The 20027-nt window shown below is 44.4% G+C and overlaps 1 protein-coding gene across 1 annotated transcript in view; it reads left to right on the top strand.

Annotated features, from left to right (window-relative positions):
• LOC147011675 (echinoderm microtubule-associated protein-like 1) overlaps nt 1-15825 on the top strand; it is a 66561-nt gene extending 50736 nt beyond the window's left edge. Inside the window, exons 17-19 of the mRNA XM_085857657.1 lie at nt 9886-9981; nt 15048-15178; nt 15474-15825. Of these exons, the coding sequence (XP_085713783.1) occupies nt 9886-9981; nt 15048-15178; nt 15474-15602 (356 nt within the window). The 3' untranslated portion in view covers nt 15603-15825. The remainder of the gene's footprint in view (nt 1-9885; nt 9982-15047; nt 15179-15473) is intronic.
• The last annotated feature ends 4202 nt before the right edge of the window (nt 15826-20027 follow it).

Genomic DNA, 20027 nt, shown 5'->3' with positions numbered 1-20027 from the left:
TTCGCTTTTACATTTGCTTTTTGTGTAAATTGCATTGTGTTTTTTTCTTTTCTGTGTGCTTTTGGTGGAATTGAATATGTGTGCTTTCCGTTCGTCGCGAATAAATGTGCTTTTGTGTTGAACTGTTTCCCGCTTCGCTTCGTCATTTCCTTCATTGAATCCTCATCTTGCTTCACGTAAAGGGTTGGTAGTGGGCTGAATACGCCCGATAATTAATCGAACCGTCGAGGTCGACGAATAACACCGCTCGGTTATCCCGATAGTACGGAACGGGTCGCTTAAGTGGCCCGTGTCCGAAGTCGACCTGCGGCGAGGTGCGATCGCCCGGTCTACCCTCCGCGTGGGTACTTAGGTAGGTCGAATTTGGCGAGCAACCCTATCCCACGCGGGGGCTGATTGGCTCGATCGCGGTGAGACCGAAAGGTCCACCCGTGACTGGTTCCCGGCGTTAGTCCGAGAGGGTCACGACTGGATTGTCCGTCCGGTGGGCGACGTGCCGCGATTCGAGTTACGTGGCCGTCAGCACGCCGGCGGGCGCGAAAACCGCAACAATATATATATATATATATATATATATATATATATATATATATATATATATATATATATATATATATATATATATATATATATATATATATATATACTAGTGCAGGCCCGTACGTGCAAAAATAAAATAAATAAAGAAAAGAAGAAGAATTGTGACGTCAATCGTGACGTCATAGCACCGTGTCCTGTCATTGGTTTGGTAAATAAATGGCCATAACTTGGGAACCACTTTTCCGATTAATATCAAACCTTGAAAAGGCACTTCCACAGGGCCCCAGCAATATACCTGGCAAGTTTCAATCAGATCGACCAGTGGTTGTTGAGAAACAGCGGTCACAGACAGACACACAGACAGATACACAGATTGCTGGAATTATAGATAGATATATAAATTTATATATGTTCTGGGGCACCAGCCTATCGCAGAGAGCATTACTCCATTGAGCTGTGGACAAAGACCTTGTAGTCTGCGAGTAGCTCTGATTTTCCAAGGAATGACTGGGATCGATGGAGGATGTAGCAAGCTTTGCTATGTGGTCAGCCGAGGAATGGCGATGTCATGGCTGATGGCGATGCCGATAAGTTCAAGAGACCTTGAGCTCTTTCAGTGGATGATCAAGAAAGTAGATAGGTGGGTTTGCTTTGAAGATGGTAAGAAGGCACTTGTACTGTCATTGTGAGGGGAGTGCGGCAACAGTTAGAGTACCTATAGAAAGTCTACACCCCCTTTCAAAATTTTCACCTTTTGTTGTTTTATAGCTTCCAATTAAATTGCATTATATCAAACTTTTCCACCTGTATTTACACATCGTAACCCACAACTTCCAAGTGAAAAACAAATTACCCAAATTTCGGAGGATTAATTAAAAATGCAGAACGAGAATATCTTGGTTTGATAAGTGCCCACCCCCCCCCCCCTTATTATAGCAATTGGAAATGAATTCAGGTGTAACTAATCACCTTCAAAATCACACACCAAGTTACTTGGCCTCCACTTGTGTGTGTTAAATTGTAGTGATTCTGATTATTTCAGAATAAAATCTGCTGTTCCTGTAGGTTTCCTCTGCTGGGTTGTGCATTTGACAGCACAGACTCAACCATGAGTACCAAGGAGCTTTCAAAAGACCTTCGGGATAAAGTTGTGGAAAGGCACTGATCATGGGATGGGTATAAAAATATTTCAAAGGCCTTGAATGTCCATTGGAGCACAGTAAAAACAATCATTAAGAAGTGGAAGGTGAATGGTACCACCAAGACCCTGCCTAGATCAGGCCGTCCCTCCAAACTGGATGACCAAGGAAGGAAGAGACTGATCAGAGAGGCCATCAAGAGGTCAATGGCAGTTTTGGAAGAGCTACATGCCTTTATGGCAAAGACTGGTCACTGTGTGCATGTGACAACAATATCCCAAGCACTCCACAAGTCTGGCCTGTTAGGTAGGGTGGCAAGAAGGAAGCCATTACTCAAAAAAGCCCACCTTGAGTCCCATTTGAGGTATGCAAAAAAAAGACATGTGGCAAAAAGTTTTGTGGTCTGATGAAACCAAGATGGAACTTTTTGGCCTAAATACAAAACATTACATTTGGTGCAAACCCAACACAGCACATCACCCAAAGAATACCATCGTTACTGTGAAGCTTGGTGGTGGCAGCATCATGTTATGGGGATGTTTCTCGTCAGCAGAGACTGGGGCACTTGTCAAGATAGAAGGGAAAATGGATGGAGCAAAATACTGAAAAATCCTAGAGGAAAACCTGCTGCCCTTTGCACTAAAGCTGAAATTAGGACGGAAGTTCACCTTTCAGCTTGATAACAACCCGAAGTACACAGCCAAAGCTACAATGGAGTGGCTGAGGAACTAAAAGCTAAATGTCCTTGAGTGGCCCAGTCAGAGCCCTGAACCAAATCCAATCGAAAATCTGTGGCGTGACTTGAAGATTGCTGTCCATCAGCACTCTCCATGCAACTTCACTGAGCTTGAACAGTTTTGTGCATAACAATGGGCAAACATTACCCAATCAAGGTGTGTAAAGTTGGTAGAGACCTATCCCAACAGACTCTCAGCTGTAATTGCTGTCAAAGGTGCTTCCACCAAATATTAACTCAGATGGACATAGACACTTATCCAACCAAGATATTCTACTTTTGCATTTTAAATTAATTTTCTGAAATTTGTAGAATTTATTTTTCACTTGGAAGTTGAAGGTTACGATGTGGAAAAAAAAAAATCTGATTTAATGCAGTTTGATTCCAGGCTATAAGGCACCAAAAGGTGAACATTTTGAAAGGGGGTGTTGGCTTTCTATAGGCACTGCAGATGCAACAAGAGAAGGGAATCGGGAGTTGGAGACGTAGAGACGGACATAGAGACATAGATAATGATCGAGAGAGATACTGTATTAGTCGATGTTAATACAGCTTAGATAAAGACGCACAAACCCAATACAAAAGCACATGTGAACTTACTCTCTGTTTGTTGGTTTTACACGTTGGGGAAAGCTATTTTCAGAAGTCGGACGAGTGAAAATTTCTGCTTTTTGGAAAAATCAATGTTTAAAAAAAAATCTATATTTTAAGAAAAAAGGTTGAATTTCTCTGTTTAACTGATCCAGTCTATGATGGGGTTGTTCATAGTTGCTTTCAAATCCATGGTCAACGAGCAGAACACTCAGTGGATCGCTTACCTCCACCACGTAATGCCAGATCCACGAGAACATATCAGGCCCAATACATTTTTGGAATATCATGATATACAGAACTATATCGTTTTTGGCCCTATCAATGGTGAAGAATCACTTTAAAAATCAAATAATTATCATATCCAGATCCGGATTCGGATCTTCACCAAAATCGAATCAATTCATCCTTGCAACGCACCCAACCTGTCCACCAAGGTTTCTCCGAATCCGTCCACAACTTCTTGGGTTATCGTGCTATATATTGGTTTCGCACTATCTCTCAATGGTGAAGAATCACTTAAAATTATCAGATCCGGATCCGATTTCGGATCTTCACCAAAATTTAATCAATTCTTCCTTGTCACACACTCAACATGTCCACCAAGTGTCATCCGAATCTGTCTACAACTTTTTAAGATATTGTGCTATTTATCGTTTTTGGTCCTATCTCTCACTGGTGAAGAATCACTTAAAAAATTCTAGTAGCCAGATCCAGATTCGGATCTACACCAAAATCTAATCAGTTCGTCCTTGTCACACACAACCTGACCTGTCCACAAAATTTCATCTGGATCCGTCCACAACTTTTTTGAGATATCCTGCACACAAACAGACAAACAGACACAAAGGGGTGAAAACATAACCTCCTTCACCTTTGGTGGCAGAGGTAATTAAAGGATAAAATTACAACTTATTTCAAAATCGGTGTTGTGCACATGTATAATCGTTCATTGTATATAACCCTCCCTCCCTCCTCGGTCCCTTATTGCATGTCTGGCCATTATACTTTTTGCAAATATTGTTTAAGTAATATATTGTACAATGGTGCCCCCTATTGGTGACCCATGTTGTGAAACATCAGCTTTAAGCTTCAAACTTCACCTTTCTATTTTGTAATTTTCCAATGTAATGTAATATTAAATCGATTAATGCAGTCCTGTAAACTCAGAAGCTTTTTCCTTTGTGCCTTTGTCATCTCCCGTATACCATTATGGAAGATCATCGGTGAGTTCAGGATCATTGCCCCTCCCCTGTCCCCTCTCTTCCCTCCCCTCAAATCCTCTCCCCATTTAGAATCTGATATTTAGTACATCGCACTCGGATAATGGTTTATAGTCAAGCTGGAAATCAAACTCAGATTAGACATTTAAAAGGAGAGTCCAATACTGCTAAACTGTTCCGTCATCCAGTAAGAGGGCATTTTGAAAAGTAATGCTTCCTATTAGTTTTCTCTAAAACGGGTAACTCGTATATTCGAAGGGAGCAAATCGCAGTCTGCTTATTAGTTCTAACACAAGATGCCTCGGTGCGACATGAGTCAAGATGGCAGAGGGCAGCACGACATTTTCAGTACTGGGAAACGTGAAACGCTGAAAATGAGAGTTGGGATGACAGACTGGAGATGACTGGAGGTGAGAGTTGGGTGCACCATTATAATCCAGTGTAAGAGACGGTCAATGGAGTACAGCCACAAAGGATCACCAGCCCTGACTTGGCTCCGTCCATCAGATTTGCATTTATTCCCCAAACTTAAGGAACATCTTTGTGGAAAACATTTTTTTCCTTCTAATGATGATGTCAAGGCTATGAAGTTCTGGTTAAGTGAGCATGACGCATAGTTTTATCATGACGCCAACACACAAAACTACTTGAACATTGGCAGGAATGTGTGGAACACAGTGGTGATTATGTTGAGAAATAAAGATTGATGTGAGTATCCGTCTTTCTTTCATTTGAATATCTTTACCTGTTTTGGAAAAAATAAAAAAACATAACACAATACGAGGCATTACTTTTCAAAATGCCTTCATTTGACTTCTGCTTGTTTCAAAAAATATATTTTGGAAGGCAGCACACCATGCACATCTTTCTTATCAAGATAATCGACATCATCGTTTGTGTTGTTCATCTTATTTCTTGGCGGTTTTGCTGAGGACCGTGCTGCATCATCTCCTTGATTAGATATCGAGAGATGGCATTACTCGTGTTAGTAAATTCAAGACTTCTGAACATCGACAACAAATGGACATAACATTATTGTGCAGATATTCCTGATGCTGGAATAATGAATGATGGTGATAGCAGTGGAGCAGGATGCCACAAATGCCCCTGAGATGATTGATGTCACACAGTATGGTTATGGCCGATGGGCTGCGTCGGTTTGAGGATGTGCTTGAGTCCGAACGTACAAGTTCAACAACTGAGCAACCTGTTTGCCTCTTTTTCTGTGTTACTACATTATCGACTCTCATCAGAAACATTAATGTTGGGACTGAAGAGCAAACTTCTTTCATTTGAAATACCTTTAACATGAGCAAAAATGTTTCTCTTTGAAAATTGCACAACACCTGGTGATGGTTGTGGTCGTACAGTTCTTTTGCCCTGTGCAAGTGAAATGAAAAGTGGGGTTAAACAATTGGTTCACTTCCGTCTGTCTGTCCTTCCGTCTATCCATCTACAAACGTCATTTATGATCAAGGAACAACTTAATTTCAAATGAATGTTATCGTTTGAACATGAATCGGAAGACAAATCTGCAGTTTAGCAGGTCTTTGGCTCTGAATTTCTCCTGATCGTGCATGCGCAGAAAGGAGTGAGATAATTGTTTTACTCTGTATGCCTGCCTGCCAGTTAAACAAAATTGAAAATCATTCCAAACAGGAAACTTACTGTTTTTAAGGGTGTTATAAAGGACACAAACAACAGACATGAAGAACTAATATAACTTGTTGAATCAAGTGGTGTAAAAGCCACTGTGTCAATGGTGGTAAACTTCCAGAAAGTTAATTTATTTATTTATACAACCTTTAAAATCTTTATTTTATTTCAATTGAATAATATACTTTGAACACTGTAGAACATAAATCACCTTCTAACTGTACTCCTGAATTATATAGTTGAACACTATAGGGTAAGGTGTTCTATGAACTCTCCAGTTTCAAATGTTTCCAGTTGAATGGTACTGTGATGACGAGTTAATGCTAAAAAGAAGACAGAACCATTTGAAAGAACTTAAAGCGTGTCTTCGAACTCTGAAATAGTGGTTGCAAGAGAAACAGGGTCTTGTAACTCTCAGTTGTCTCAAAACTACGTGTTGGCCATTTAGCTGACCATCCAACTCATGTTGATCATTGTAGGTGACTCAATTTCTTTGTATGCCTGGTGTTGGCGTAATGGTTCGGGTGGAGGGCTTGGGATCTGTGTATCCTGAGTTCAAATCTTGCTTCACTGTTGAATTAATACCAGGTGGGGTTGACTCTGTCTTTCATCCTTCCAATGTTGGCAAAATGAGTATCAGCATGCTGGTACACTGTGTCGGAGTGGCGACCTGTCCAGGATTGTGCCCAATCGCTAAGGAGACTGCTTCGGCAGCATCAATGCTCTCCACAGAGCATTGATGGATGGATGGAATTTCTTTGCATCCTCAGCAAATATCCAAGCATTTAAAACAAAACATGTATGGGATTGGAAGGCTTGTCTCACAAAATTACATTCTGATTTGGGCAATTTGAATGGATTTGCTGTGACTGGTCACATGTTTGTCTCCAAAACGTTCCTTTGCCTGGACAACTACAGCCTCAAGTATGCCACTGGTGAGAAATAGCATTTTCTTTGGTTATTCCTTCAGATTCTCATCTCCACCTCTTCCTCGACTAACTGAGTCGGTTCTGAGTGTATCAGATGTTAACGTATCGTGTGAATCTTCAAGTTATGATTGGATGGGTTCCCATTGAGGGGAAATTCTGTTTTGAGAAGGGGCGTGTGCAATGGAAGAGAAGATGGATAGGTGTTGCAGTTGTCTTGTTTGAGAATGGGAAAGTGTTGTCAGGACAAGTCATGTGAAGTCAGGTTAATCTGGTCTTGTGAAAGGTAGTTCCACCTTGTAAATAAGAGAGTGATTTTGCAAGTTAGAACAAATGAAGTGAGTTTGCATTACAAGGAGCACCGCTTGGCCTGGAAACAATGCTACTATTTTTTTTATGTTCTGGCTGAGATAGCACCCACTATGGGTTGCAAGTACTTGGACCTTGGGCATTGCCTAAATTTTGCCTATCCTGTGCATTGGGCATTGGAAGGAAATCTGGTCCCAGTGGGAAGATGAACTTTTAACTCTTTGACGAGTGTGCATGCATGCATGCATGAGTGAGTGAGCATGCATAAATTTAATCTGATGCCTCAGATCTATTTGTTCCTTTGAATTCTCTTGGTCATATACTTTATCAACCGGGCGTAGTGGCGTGCGCCTGTAATCCGGCTACTCGGAGACTTGGGTTGGAGGATCGCTTGAGGACGGGAGCTCTGCGCTGGGCCGTGCTATGAGAGGGTGTAGGGCAGCCCGGAATCATGGCGAAACCCAATCCTTATCCCTGTGTCGTAAGAGGCTACCAGGGTTGCGTCAGGAAGGGCATCCGGCGTAAAACCTGTGCCAAATCAGTATGCGGATCATAACGGATGATTCCCTGTGGTGACCCCTAACGGGAGCAGCCGGAAGACGAACAACATACACTTTATCGGTCGAACAAGATCAAATGAAAGACCAAATACTGCAATGGAGTCAGAAGGAACCCAAGGAAGCAAAGAGTAAAGATAGTCATCAGGAGGAACCTCGATCGGATTTGAGTTTCAGCTGCTACTCTATCCTCAAACCCATCCAGGCACAGCCGAGTGAGCCTGCCAAAAATGTTTGTCTAAGAATTCATAGACAGATGGATAAAGACAGATGGAAACGAGAAGGGCACTCGGTAGAGCGCATACCTCCCCCACGTAATGCCTGATCCACGAGAACATATCGGGCCAGATACATTTTTGAAATATCACGCTACACAGGACTGTATCGTTTTTCTACCTCTCAATGGTGAAGAATCACTTCAAAAATTAAATAATTATCGTATTCAGATTCAGATCTTCACCAAAGTCGAATCAATTCTTCCTTGTCACACACCCGACGTGTCCAGCAAGTTTCGTCCGAATCCGTCCTCAACTTTTTTGAGATATCGTGCTACATATCATTTTTGGCCCTATCTTTCAATGGTGAAGAATCACTTTAAAAATTCAAGTTGTCAGATCCGGATGTTCAACAAAGTGTTATCGATTCATCCTTGTCACGCACCAAACCGAACCCAGCAAGTTTTGTCCAAATCCGTCCATAATTTTTCGAGATATCCTGCTCACAGACAGAGGGGTGAAAACAACCTCAGGTAAAGCAGAGGTAAAGAGTGGTGGTGGTCGCATGGCAGCTTCGCTGCCAGGGTAGCTATAATTTATTGAAGCGCGACTGTGTCGCTGATGCAGTGCCCCTCTACTAGTACACACACTGGAACTGGTACTCATTTTGCCGACTTCGGAAGGATGACAGGCTGAGTCAACCCCCTGGTGTATTTAATCAACGGCGGACAGGGCTTGAACTCAGGACCCTAGGATCCCAAGCTGCCACCCGAACCACTGAGCCAACACCAGGCGAGGTAAAGAGTGACCAACTATGTTCCTTCAATTTTATTTTTTTCAATATAAATTCCTTCATTTTATCTTCTATATTTCCACGATATCTTCGATATTTCCACGATATCTTCGATATTTCCCAGAGAAGAGGATATTGCATTTGGGTGTGCTTGTTTGTTTTGTCTGTCCACACAGAGCGTGGGTGTGTATTAATTACATTAAACCCTTGAGAACCCTAAGACCCTTCAAAACATTTAAGACTATTTCGACCCTTTACAACCATGGGACTCTTAAAACGCTAAAGACCCTTTAGAGCCCCAAGACCCTTTCGTTTAGAACTTTAAGAACCCTAAGACTCCTCAGGCCATGAAAACCCTTTCGACCCTGAAAGACTCTTTGGACTCTTTAAATCCATGAGATCCTTTTGACCCCTAAGACCCCCCACACCTTTGAGAATGCTAAAAACCTGTAAGACCCCTAAGACCCTTTATAATCCTAACACCATTTGAAACCTCTCAGACCTTTTATACCCCAAAGACCCTTTAAGACCCCTAAGAACCTGAATACCCTTTGAAACCCCTAAGACCCTTTAAACCCCTAAAGACACTTAAGACCCTGCAGACCGGATGAACCCCATTAAACCGTATAAACCCCAAAGACCCGATAAATCCTGTTACACCCTTTGGAACCCTTAGACCTCTAAGACCCTTTGGAATCCCGATGACCCTTACGTCTTTCTACGCTTTCGAGTTTAGACCTTCACATCTTTCATACCTTTTAATACCCTGTAGACCCCTTTGAACTTCAAACCCTTATTAGGCATTTTTAGATCCTTTAGATCCCTTCAGACAATTCTGACCCTTTAGACCTTAAATTACATCCTTTAGACCCCTTCAACCTTTTAAGACTCTTTTGACACTTTGGACCATTTCGATCCTTTAGAACCATTGGGACCTTTCGACATTTAAACCTTCAGACCATTTGACCTTTACAACTTTTCAGACCTTTGACCTTTACACATTTACAATGAGACCATTTAGACCTTTCATTTGCCACCAACAAGCTGTCATTTAGTACATCCTTCCATTTATTTGCCACAGAAAATACACCACCCAAAACTAGTCCTGGTGAGGGTCTGAAATTTGTGATTTGCTCTTTCTTGTTTTCATTTCATTTTGTTCTTCACTCCTTGCCCGTCCCTCTTGTCGGTTGTGAGCAGGGGATGTTGAAGACTGTAAGCGTGTAACTTCTGCTGATGATGTGAGGGACCTGGAATGGGCCACAAGTAGCTGCATTCTACGATTTGATTCCATTGGTGAATGTGCTTTGATTTCTGGAAGTTAACCCGTGAGACTTAATTTTACTACTTGCAAAATGAAAGATTTTTCAAGGATATTGTTCAGTCGATTTTGTTATTCTGTCTATCTCTCTGTTTGTTTGTTTGTCTGCCGATCGCCTACAGATCACAATTTTAAACCGATCTTCACGAAACATCACCACATGGTAGAGTTTGGCATCAGCAAGAAGCCTATTGCTTTTGAGGTCAAAAGGTCAACAAATCTGTCAATTTCTAAAATCCTGAATTTTCATCCAATTGACTAGAAATTTGAACAGGATTTTCCAATCAGCTTAATGAATTCAACCACAAATTAGTTTTGAGTTCAAAATTGGCCTAAAGGTCAACATAGGCCAAAGGTCAACAAGTTAGGTGAGATTTCTAAAATCCTCAATTTTCATCCAATTGACGAGAAATTTGAACAGGATTCTCCAATCAGCTTACTGAATTCAACCACAAATTATTTTTGAGTTCAAAATTGGCCAAAACGTCAACATCGGCCAAAGGTCAACGAGTTAGGTGAGATTTATAAAATCCTCAATTTTCATCCAATTGACTAGAAATTTTTTTTTTGTATACCTTGTCGAGGCTCGTATGAGAGCTAACACACAACTCACAGCAAGGGGGCATGAGACAAGAGGGGTGGGAGTGGAAGGGACAAAACAGTGGGGAACAGACACATTAGGTGAACTGTGGAAGGGAAAGGGATGGGGACGGGACGGGGAACATGGCGAAGAGAAGATGGACATTACAGGGACTTTCAGGAAGGAAAGAAGGGGAATAGAAGGAAGTGGGCTTGGATGGATTATCGGGGGTAGAAAAGATCGAGGATTTGGATGGGGGATGATAAGAGGTGGTGGTGAACAGCTGTTTTGAAAGCCTGGAGGGAAGTATGGGAAAGAATAGAGTGAGGAAGTTTATTCCAAAGGCGGGAAAAAAGAGGAATGAAAGAGTCAAGATGAGCAGTGATTCGTGATTTTGGTAGTTTTACCAGAAGGGGGTTGTTGGCGGACCTTGAGCGCCCTGTGGAAATGTGGTGGGGACAAATCGCAGAGAGAGCAGGGGGGCAAGGCTGGAGAAGAGTCGGTAGAAGACAGAAAGACCACCGACCAACCTGCGGTGATTGAGTAAGAGGCCCAAAGACTCAGCTTCATTGCGGGAGATGCCGATGATCCTAAATGCCTGGTTTCGACAGCGTGAAGCCGAGAAAGTTGGGAGGCAGGAGCACCAGCCCAGAGGGGAGAGCAGTACTCCATCAGGCTATGGACAAAAGCTTTGTAAGTGGTCAGGAGCTCAAGAGGGCCGAGGAAGGACTTAGCACGACGGAGGATTCCCAGTCGGCGACTGGCTTTTGAGGCGAGGTTGGAAATGTGACTTTCCCAGGAAAGGTCATGGCAGATAGTGAGACCCAGAAGCTTGAAAGAAAAGACTTCTTCCAGAGGATTGTTGAGAAAGTAGATGGGGGGGGGAGTTCTAAACGGTCTTTTTGAAGAGACATAGTGAGAGTGTGAGATTTGTCTGGATTGAAAGACATGTTCCACGTGTTGGACCAGTTTGTGATTTTATCCAGATCTGCAGTGAGCGAAGAAGCTGCTGCTTGCCGGTCTGAGGGATGACAGATGGTACGGCAGAGGGTGGAGTCGTCAGCAAAGAGAAATAGAGGATTTTCCAGAGAGTTGGAGAGATCATTGATGAAAACCAGAAAAAGAACAGGGCCCAGAACGCTACCTTGAGGAACTCCAGCCTGCACAGGAAGAGGGGATGAAAGAACTCCATTTAGGGCCACACGTTGACTGCGACAGGAGAGGAAGTCTGCGAGCCATGAGTGGAGATGGCCTTGAATACCATGGGAAGAGAGTTTGGTGAGTAGTGCAGGATGCCAGCACGTGTCAAAAGCACGTGATATGTCCAGGGATTCGGCTCGGATTTCCTTTCTGGCATTGAGGACCTCCATCCATTGATGGGAGAGCAGAAGCAGCATATCCAGGGTAGAGTGATCTGGTCTGAAACCAAATTGATGATTGGAAATCAAGCCATTGGAGAAGAGGAAGGATTTCATGTCTGAAGCGATGATGGATTCCATAACCTTGCTGATGATTGGGAGAAGGCTGATTGGTCTGTAGTTACAGGGATCTGTTTTTGCACCTTTTTTATGCAGGGCAGTGATGTTTGCTGATTTCCAAGCAGATGGCAGATGACCTTGGGCAAATGAGAGGGTGAATAGAACAGAGAGAGGGTCAGCAAGAGCCGAAGAGCAGGTTTTGAGGACACGTGGGCTGATGCCGTCTGGACCGGTTGCAGAATCTAAGTCGAGGTTTGAAAGCAAGCTCTCCACCTTGTCAGGAGAAAAAGACACAGAGTCCAGGGACAGTTGGGTGCGACTGGGTAAGGTGGGTACAGAAAGTGATGGGTTTAGGACACAAGATTTAGCTGAAAACACCGAGTTTAGACATTCAGCTTTATCACGTGCGGTATCAGCAGTGCGGCCATTTGAGGTAAGGGAGGGGAAGGAGGGGGAACATACACCAGAAACAGATTTGATTAAACGCCACCAGGATTTTGAGGAGGGAGAGTGGTTTGAGAGTTCAGACTTGAAATGAGAAAGATGTTGTTTTCTGGCTCTCCTGAGGGTAGATACACACTTGTTCCGAACTTTGTGGAAGGAACTGAGATTGCCCTCAGTTGGTTTCCTTTCCATGAGGCAAAGGCAAGTTGTTTCAGGACAACTGCCTCGCCACAAGCTTCAGTAAACCAAGGGCGGGAGGAAGGGTAGGACAACTGAACACGAGAGGGGATAAATCTGTGCATAAGGCAGAGCAAGTTTATTTGAAAGAATTCCCAGGATGAGTTGATGTTTGAGAAAGTAGTGATAGGACACCAGTCTGTAAGTTTGATGGCTGCTCGGAGACCCTGCCAGTCGGCTTGAGTGAAATGCCAGACTCGACGGCGGTGAGGTGGTTCTCTGATAACAACCAGAGAGATGTCCACTTTGACAAGGACGTGGTCACAAGAACCGATTGGAGCGGAAGAAGAGCAGCAGATATTGTCAGGGAAATTTGTCAAAATCAGATCCAGAAGAGATGGAGTACCATTGGTTGAGATCCGGGTCGGGAAGTTGACCGATTGAGTCAGTCCCAATGAGTCGCAGAAAGCTTTTGCAGAGGTGCCATGGCAGGTGAGAGAGGTACCCACACCGAGCCAACTGGCATGATGACAATTGAAGTCACCACATAAGAGGAAGAGAGAGTTTAGATGAGAAGATAGAAGTTGGTCCATGTTTTTGTATAGTGAGGTGTAGATGGAGTCATCACTGTTAGATGGACGGTACAGTACACATATAAACATGAGGTGGGAGTGGAGGGGAAGCCGTAGCCAGAGGTATTTCTGGGGGTGTGGGGGAGTGAGAGCAGTGCATGGAGAGTGAGGAATAGAGTCTTTGATGAAGAGAGCAACACCTCCACCAGGACGAGGCTCAGGTCTGTCATACCGGAGGAGGGAGTAACCGGGGAGAGATACTTGGGAGTCAGACACGTCTTGGGAGAGGAAAGTTTCTGTTAGGCAGATTATGTCTGGTTTGTCAGTCGCAACCTGTATGGAAAGATCTGAAAGGTTTGAGCAAAGGCCCCGGATATTTGAGGTCCACACTTTTAATAAAGAGGTAGGGGAGGAGGCTTTGCGTGCAGGGGGTGGAGGGGGAGGGGGAGGGTAGGACAAGGGACAAGGGGGGAGGTAAGGAGGGTTGTTGAAAGAGTGTGGGGTATTGCAGAATAGCTCGGGGAGGGGGCCGAATGAGGAGGAGAAAAAGGGTCTGTGGTGCTGGGGGAGAGGGGGGGACAAGAGACAAGGAAGAAGGCAGTTGAGGATTTGAGGAGGTGGAGTGAAGAGATGGAGGTGAGAGGGCAGTGGAGGGAGGCAGCTTGGTGGATGAGAGGCGGGGCAACTTTGAGAAGGATGAGTGAGGGGGATGAAAGGTGGGAGAAATGTGAGGGGGGAATTTTTGAGAGAGGTGAGAGGGAGAGTGGGATGGTTGCTTTGAGAGTGAGAGTGAGGGGTGAGGGGGGTGAGTTGGCACTGACGTTGGAAAAAAAGAATGGTTGATGTAAAGCGAACATTCATAGCAAACTGGGGTTTTTAAAAGTTTGAGGTCAGAGATGCGATTTAACACAATTCTTGATGGATGCAATGAAGGCGAATTCAGAGAATGGAGAGAAGAAGCGCTGTCATAGTTAGATTTTTTAGGCAAGGAATGAAGGAGAGGTCGAAATGAGAGCAGTCTGTTAAAATAGCAGAAGAGTAGTGCATTGTGAAACAGTAAAGAGTACCACATGTGTGAGAGAGGAAGATGAAGCATTATAAGATCGTTTTTGTTGTTAATATTAATGTTTGAGAGAGTTCAACAGATTAGGTCATGGAAGTGTAGAAAAGAATCGAGGAAGAAGACCAGGAGGAAGATAATAGGAAGAAGAAGAAGCAGAATCGGGAGAAGGTCAGCATGTTGTTGTTGTTGTTGTTGTTGGGTATTTTTTTATTTTTATTTTTTTGAGATAAGAGAGAGATTAGTTGGGAGAATGGGGGATGTTAGGAAAGTGGGGAGGATGAAAATTGAAGGTAATGGGGAGGATAGAAATTGAAGGTAATGGGGAGAAAAAACAAAAAAACAAAAAAAAATTGAACAGGATTTTCCAATCAGCTCACTGAATTCAACCACAAATAATTTTTGAGTTCAAAATTGGCCAAAAGGTCAACATAGGCCAAAGGTCAACAAGTTAGGTGAGATTTTTAAAATCCTCAATTTTCATCTCATTGACTTGAAATTTGAAGAGGATTTGCATATTTGGTCATTTACTTCAACCACCAATTATTTTTGAGATCAAATTTGTTTCATCGATTTTGCGAGTATCGTGCTCTGCCCGACGTCATCGTCTTGTTTGCTTGTTGGTTATTTATTACGAGGCTAAATGGATGACTGGACGCGAAGGACATGAAGGCTCTGATGATTTAAAAATAAATAAATTATTATTGCTGATTATATATCTTTCATACAGGCATCTGGTCTCAGGGAATGGATGGAACAGACATCAATGCGGCATGCCGTGCTCATGGCCTTCCAATATTGGCCACTGCAGATGACTTTGGGAAGGTGCACGTATTTGCATGGCCTGCACATATTCCTCAGGTATGTAAAGTTATCTACGGGAAATCGGCCCGTGTCTGTGTGAGAAGCTGCATGATGGTTGTTTTGGTAAACAAGTTCACATCGGCCTACGTTCTTGCGAGAGATTGAGATGCACACAATTAAAAGGCAATGGGTAAATGAAAGCAAGGATACCGTTTCGGTTTCTTAATCACATTGACATTTGAGTCAATATAAAAACATAGAAGCCTGTGAAAAATGTGACTTATAACGAGCTTCGAATGGTTGTAAAATGTTTTGACCTGTTCTTTTTCTTTATTCTTTCTCGCCCCCTCAGGCTCCCTCTCATGCCTATGGCGGCCACTCCAGTCATGTTACCAACGTGACGTGCTCACATGATGACAGCAACTTGTTCACCACTGGGGGGATGGATGGAAGCTTGCTGCAGTGGCGTGTGTTAGGCTGAACCCCTTTTTACCCCACACCAACCTGGTTCACCTGATCACCCGTAACGTGTAATTCGTTATTGGATGCCGCTCGGGTGACATGGATATTTAGCAAATTGTTGTCTTTGCACAGGCCATAACCAATTTCCTTACAGTTCATTTAACTACACCTTATGATGATTGTATTAAAATGCAGTAGCTCTAAAGATATTTGAAATAAACCCAAACCTGCTTGATGGTGAACCTCTCGATAGATTGATTTGTTTCTGCTGAAAATGAGGAAACTTTTGCACAAGTATTGTGAGCATCAAACAAGGTTGCAGTGTGATATACACAATGGTTGTATACTTTCTTTTCGGGGGACTTGAACCACATTAACACGATACTAGTTTTGTTTCAGAACTAAATCGATCCGTCCATGAGATTATATTTCCTGGACAAACCTCCGAATGCCCCTCAAAACATGTGAAACTGCCGAGCGCTAAAGCACAAATGAATTGCTTGCCTTGCTTGATGTTGTGCACGAGGGGGCGTGGGAATTTGCTGGGTTCCTGATATTGGAGTTTAAGTGATTGCTGTTGCGTGTGGTATGGTGTTTAATCAGGTTGGCCTCGAGGAGTGGAGGGTGTGAATCTTGTTCGACGCAAGCTCCATTGCACTCAGGAGGTTTTTTATTTATTTATTTATTTGAGCGGTGAGCAGAGGGGTTTGGGATTGAGCCTCGCAGCGACTCGCCACTGGAGACGTTTATTAATGATTTTGTTCTGAGAACTAGCTATACTGTAGCTCCTTTCATGGAACGGAAGCGAGAATGTTTTTTCAGCGCACGTCGGAGGGCGATTGCACCCGGTTTATGTGGGTTCCGTATGGAAATGAAACGTGGAAATGCCTTCCTTCCCTCAACAGTCCCGTAGATTTTCCACAGGGAGCTCTCGCAGTGCTTTTGATGTGAGGAAGTTCCTCCGTGCACCTCATTTTTGGAATCTTCAGCTCACTGTTCAGGCGATTTCACTTTCTTGGTGTTTCTACATCATATACACGATGGCCTGAAAGGAAGGAGCCAGTTGGACTATAATGATTAATTTTTACCGTGTATATTATTTTAAATATTATATTTAATCAAATTGTTGTTCTTCTTTCGGCTGCTCCCGTTAGGGGTCGCCACAGCGGATCATCCGTTGTGATCCGCATACTGATTTGGCATAGGTTTTACGCCGGATGCCCTACCTGACGCAACCCTGGTCACCTCTTACGACACAGGGATAAGGATTGGGTTTCGCCATGATCCTGGGCTGCCCTACACCCTCTCATAGCGTGGCCCAGCGCAGAGCTCCCGTCCTCAAGCGATCCTCCAACCCAAGCCTCCGAGTAGCCGGATTACAGGCGCACGCCACTACGCCCGGTATATTATATTTAATCAAATTAATTACCCCTTATTTATTTCCAGAAAAGTCAGGTCAGGTATGGGAGCATGTGCCAGAACAGCGCGTCGCTGCGTCCACTTTCCGCCGGTACTCCAGGGGCCTCCGTCTGGCCATCCCCCAGGCAGATGCCAGGCCCATCCCCATCTCCTTGAGATGATGGTCAACCTGCTGCAACCATGAGGCACGTGGTCGGCCCACTGGCCTCCTCCACTCATGAGACTCCCTCGCTGAGAGTGATGGCAGTGATGATGTGATGGCAGTGATGATGATGCCACAGAAAAGTGATGGCAGTACAATTAACAGAAGATGAGAGAGTGGACCTTGGTTTGATGTGTGCTGGAATCAAAGTGCCTGCAAGTTAATTGCTTGAACTTTGTGAAATTTATTAACCTTACGGCTCCCGACTTTTGGGCCACACTGTAAATAATATCAGGCAGTTCCGATTCCTTCCTTGGCTTTTATATTGTTCATAAAATGTCCATTGCTTGCTTAAAACAAGTGGACTGGGGTAGAGATTGCACTGTAAATATAGATTTGTACAGTATACGTATTCTGGTGTGGACTGTCAAACTGTTGAGTACTGTCGAAGCAGTATCTTGGCAAGGGAATAATGGGTGGTTTGCCATTGCCTTCATAGCAGTAGTTAGGGCAGGAATATGTAATTTGTTCAGGGTGCCGGCAATAGCTCACCTACTCTTCGCGAAGGACACCGTGAGGTCTTCAATGTCCACCAACTAATGCCCAGTTTAACATGGATCTGAAGGATGGCGTATTGAGGAATCGCCCTCCCTGTGAAACACCGGGATGATAGTTTGGAGCCGAGTCGGGATTCAAACACAGGTTAGACAGCTTCGAGGCAAGTAAATACAGATTCTTGGATGTTTTCTTTGGTGGGGTTCGTGACGAATGCAAATCTGGGTGACTTGATTAAAGAAGATCTGGGTGACTTGAATGTAAGTCTAGGTGACTTGATGAATGCAGGTCTGGATGACTTGACGGATGCAGGTCTGGGTGACTTGACGGATGCAGGTCTGGATGACTTGACGGATGCAGGTCTGGGTGACTTGAACGCAGGTCTGGGTGACTTGAACGCAGGTCTGGGTGACTTGACGAATGCAGGTCTGGGTGACTTGATGAATGCAAGTCTAAGTGACTTGATGAATGCAGGTCTGGGTGACTTGAATGTAAGTCTGGGTGACTTGACGGATGTAGGTCTGGGTGGCTTGACGGATGCAGGTCTGGGTGGCTTGACGGATGCAGGTCTGGGTGACTTGATGGATGCAAGTCTAGGTGACTTGATGGATGCAGGTCTGGGTGACTTAACGCAGGTCTGGGGGACGACGAATGCAGGTCTGGGTGACTTGATTAAAGAAGGTCTGGGTGACTTGAATGTAAGTCTAGGTGACTTGATGAATGCAGGTCTGGGTGACTTGACGGATGCAGGTCTGGGTGACTTGACGGATGCAGGTCTGGATGACTTGAACGCAGGTCTGGGTGACTTGAACGCAGGTCTGGGTGACTTGATGAATGCAGGTCTGGGTGACTTGATGAATGCAAGTCTAAGTGACTTGATGAATGCAGGTCTGGGTGACTTGAATGTAAGTATGGGTGACTTGACGGATGCAGGTCTGGGTGGCTTGACGGATGCAGGTCTGGGTGACTTAACGCAGGTCTGGGGGACGACGAATGCAGGTCTGGGTGACTTGACGAATGCAGCTCTGGGGGACTTGATTAATGCAAGTCTGGGTGACTTGATGAATGCAGGTCTGGGTGACTTGAATGCAGGTCTGGGTGACTTGATGAATGCAGGTCTGGGTGACTTGATGAATGCAGGTCGGGGTGACTTGAGGAATGCAGGTCTGGGTGACTTGAATATAAGTCTGGGTGACTTGACGGATGCAGGTCTGGGTGACTTGACGGATGCAAGTCTGGGTGACTTGATTAAAGAAGGTCTGGGTGACTTGAATGTAAGTCTAGGTGACTTAATGAATGCAGGTCTGGGTGACTTGAATGTAAGTATGCGTGACTTGACGGATGCAGGTCTGGGTGACTTGACGAATGCAGGTCTGGGTGACTTGACGAATGCAGGTCTGGGTGACTTGATGAATGCAAGTCTTAGTGACTTGATGAATGCAGGTCTGGGTGACTTGAATGTAAGTATGGGTGACTTGACGGATGCAGGTCTGGGTGGCTTGACGGATGCAGGTCTGGGTGACTTGATGGATGCAAGTCTAGGTGACTTGATGGATGCAGGTCTGGGTGACTTAACGCAGGTCTGGGGGACGACGAATGCAGGTCTGGGTGACTTGATTAATGCAAGTCTGGGTGACTTGATGAATGCAGGTCTGGGTGACTTGATGAATGCAGGTCTGGGTGACTTGAATGCAGGTCTGGGTGACTTGATGAATGCAGGTCTGGGTGACTTGAGGAATGCAGGTCTGGGTGACTTGAATATAAGTCTGGGTGACTTGACGGATGCAGGTCTGGGTGACTTGACGGATGCAAGTCTGGGTGACTTGATTAAAGAAGGTCTGGGTGACTTGAATGTAAGTCTAGGTGACTTGATGAATGCAGGTCTGGGTGACTTGAATGTAAGTATGCGTGACTTGACGGATGCAGGTCTGGGTGGCTTGAATGCAGGTCTGGGTGACTTGATGAATGCAGGTCTGGGTGACTTGAGGAATGCAGGTCTGGGTGACTTTAATATAAGTCTGGGTGACTTGACGGATGCAGGTCTGGGTGACTTGACGGATGCAAGTCTGGGTGACTTGATTAAAGAAGGTCTGGGTGACTTGAATGTAAGTCTAGGTGACTTGATGAATGCAGGTCTGGGTGACTTGAATGTAAGTATGCGTGACTTGACGGATGCAGGTCTGGATGACTTGACGGATGCAGGTCTGGGTGACTTGATTACAGAAGGTCTGGGTGACTTGAATGTAAGTCTGGGTGACTTGACGGATGCAGGTCTGGGTGACTTGACGGATGCAGGTCTGGGTGGCTTGACGGATGCAGGTCTGGGTG

Source organism: Eptatretus burgeri, chromosome 15 (assembly GCF_056783735.1).
Source record: "Eptatretus burgeri isolate ZD-2024b chromosome 15, Ebu_testis_v1, whole genome shotgun sequence".
NCBI classification, from domain to species: Eukaryota; Metazoa; Chordata; class Myxini; order Myxiniformes; family Myxinidae; genus Eptatretus; species Eptatretus burgeri.
The sequence above is the reverse complement of the archived record's forward strand: the minus strand, read 5'-3'. Positions and strand labels throughout refer to the sequence as shown.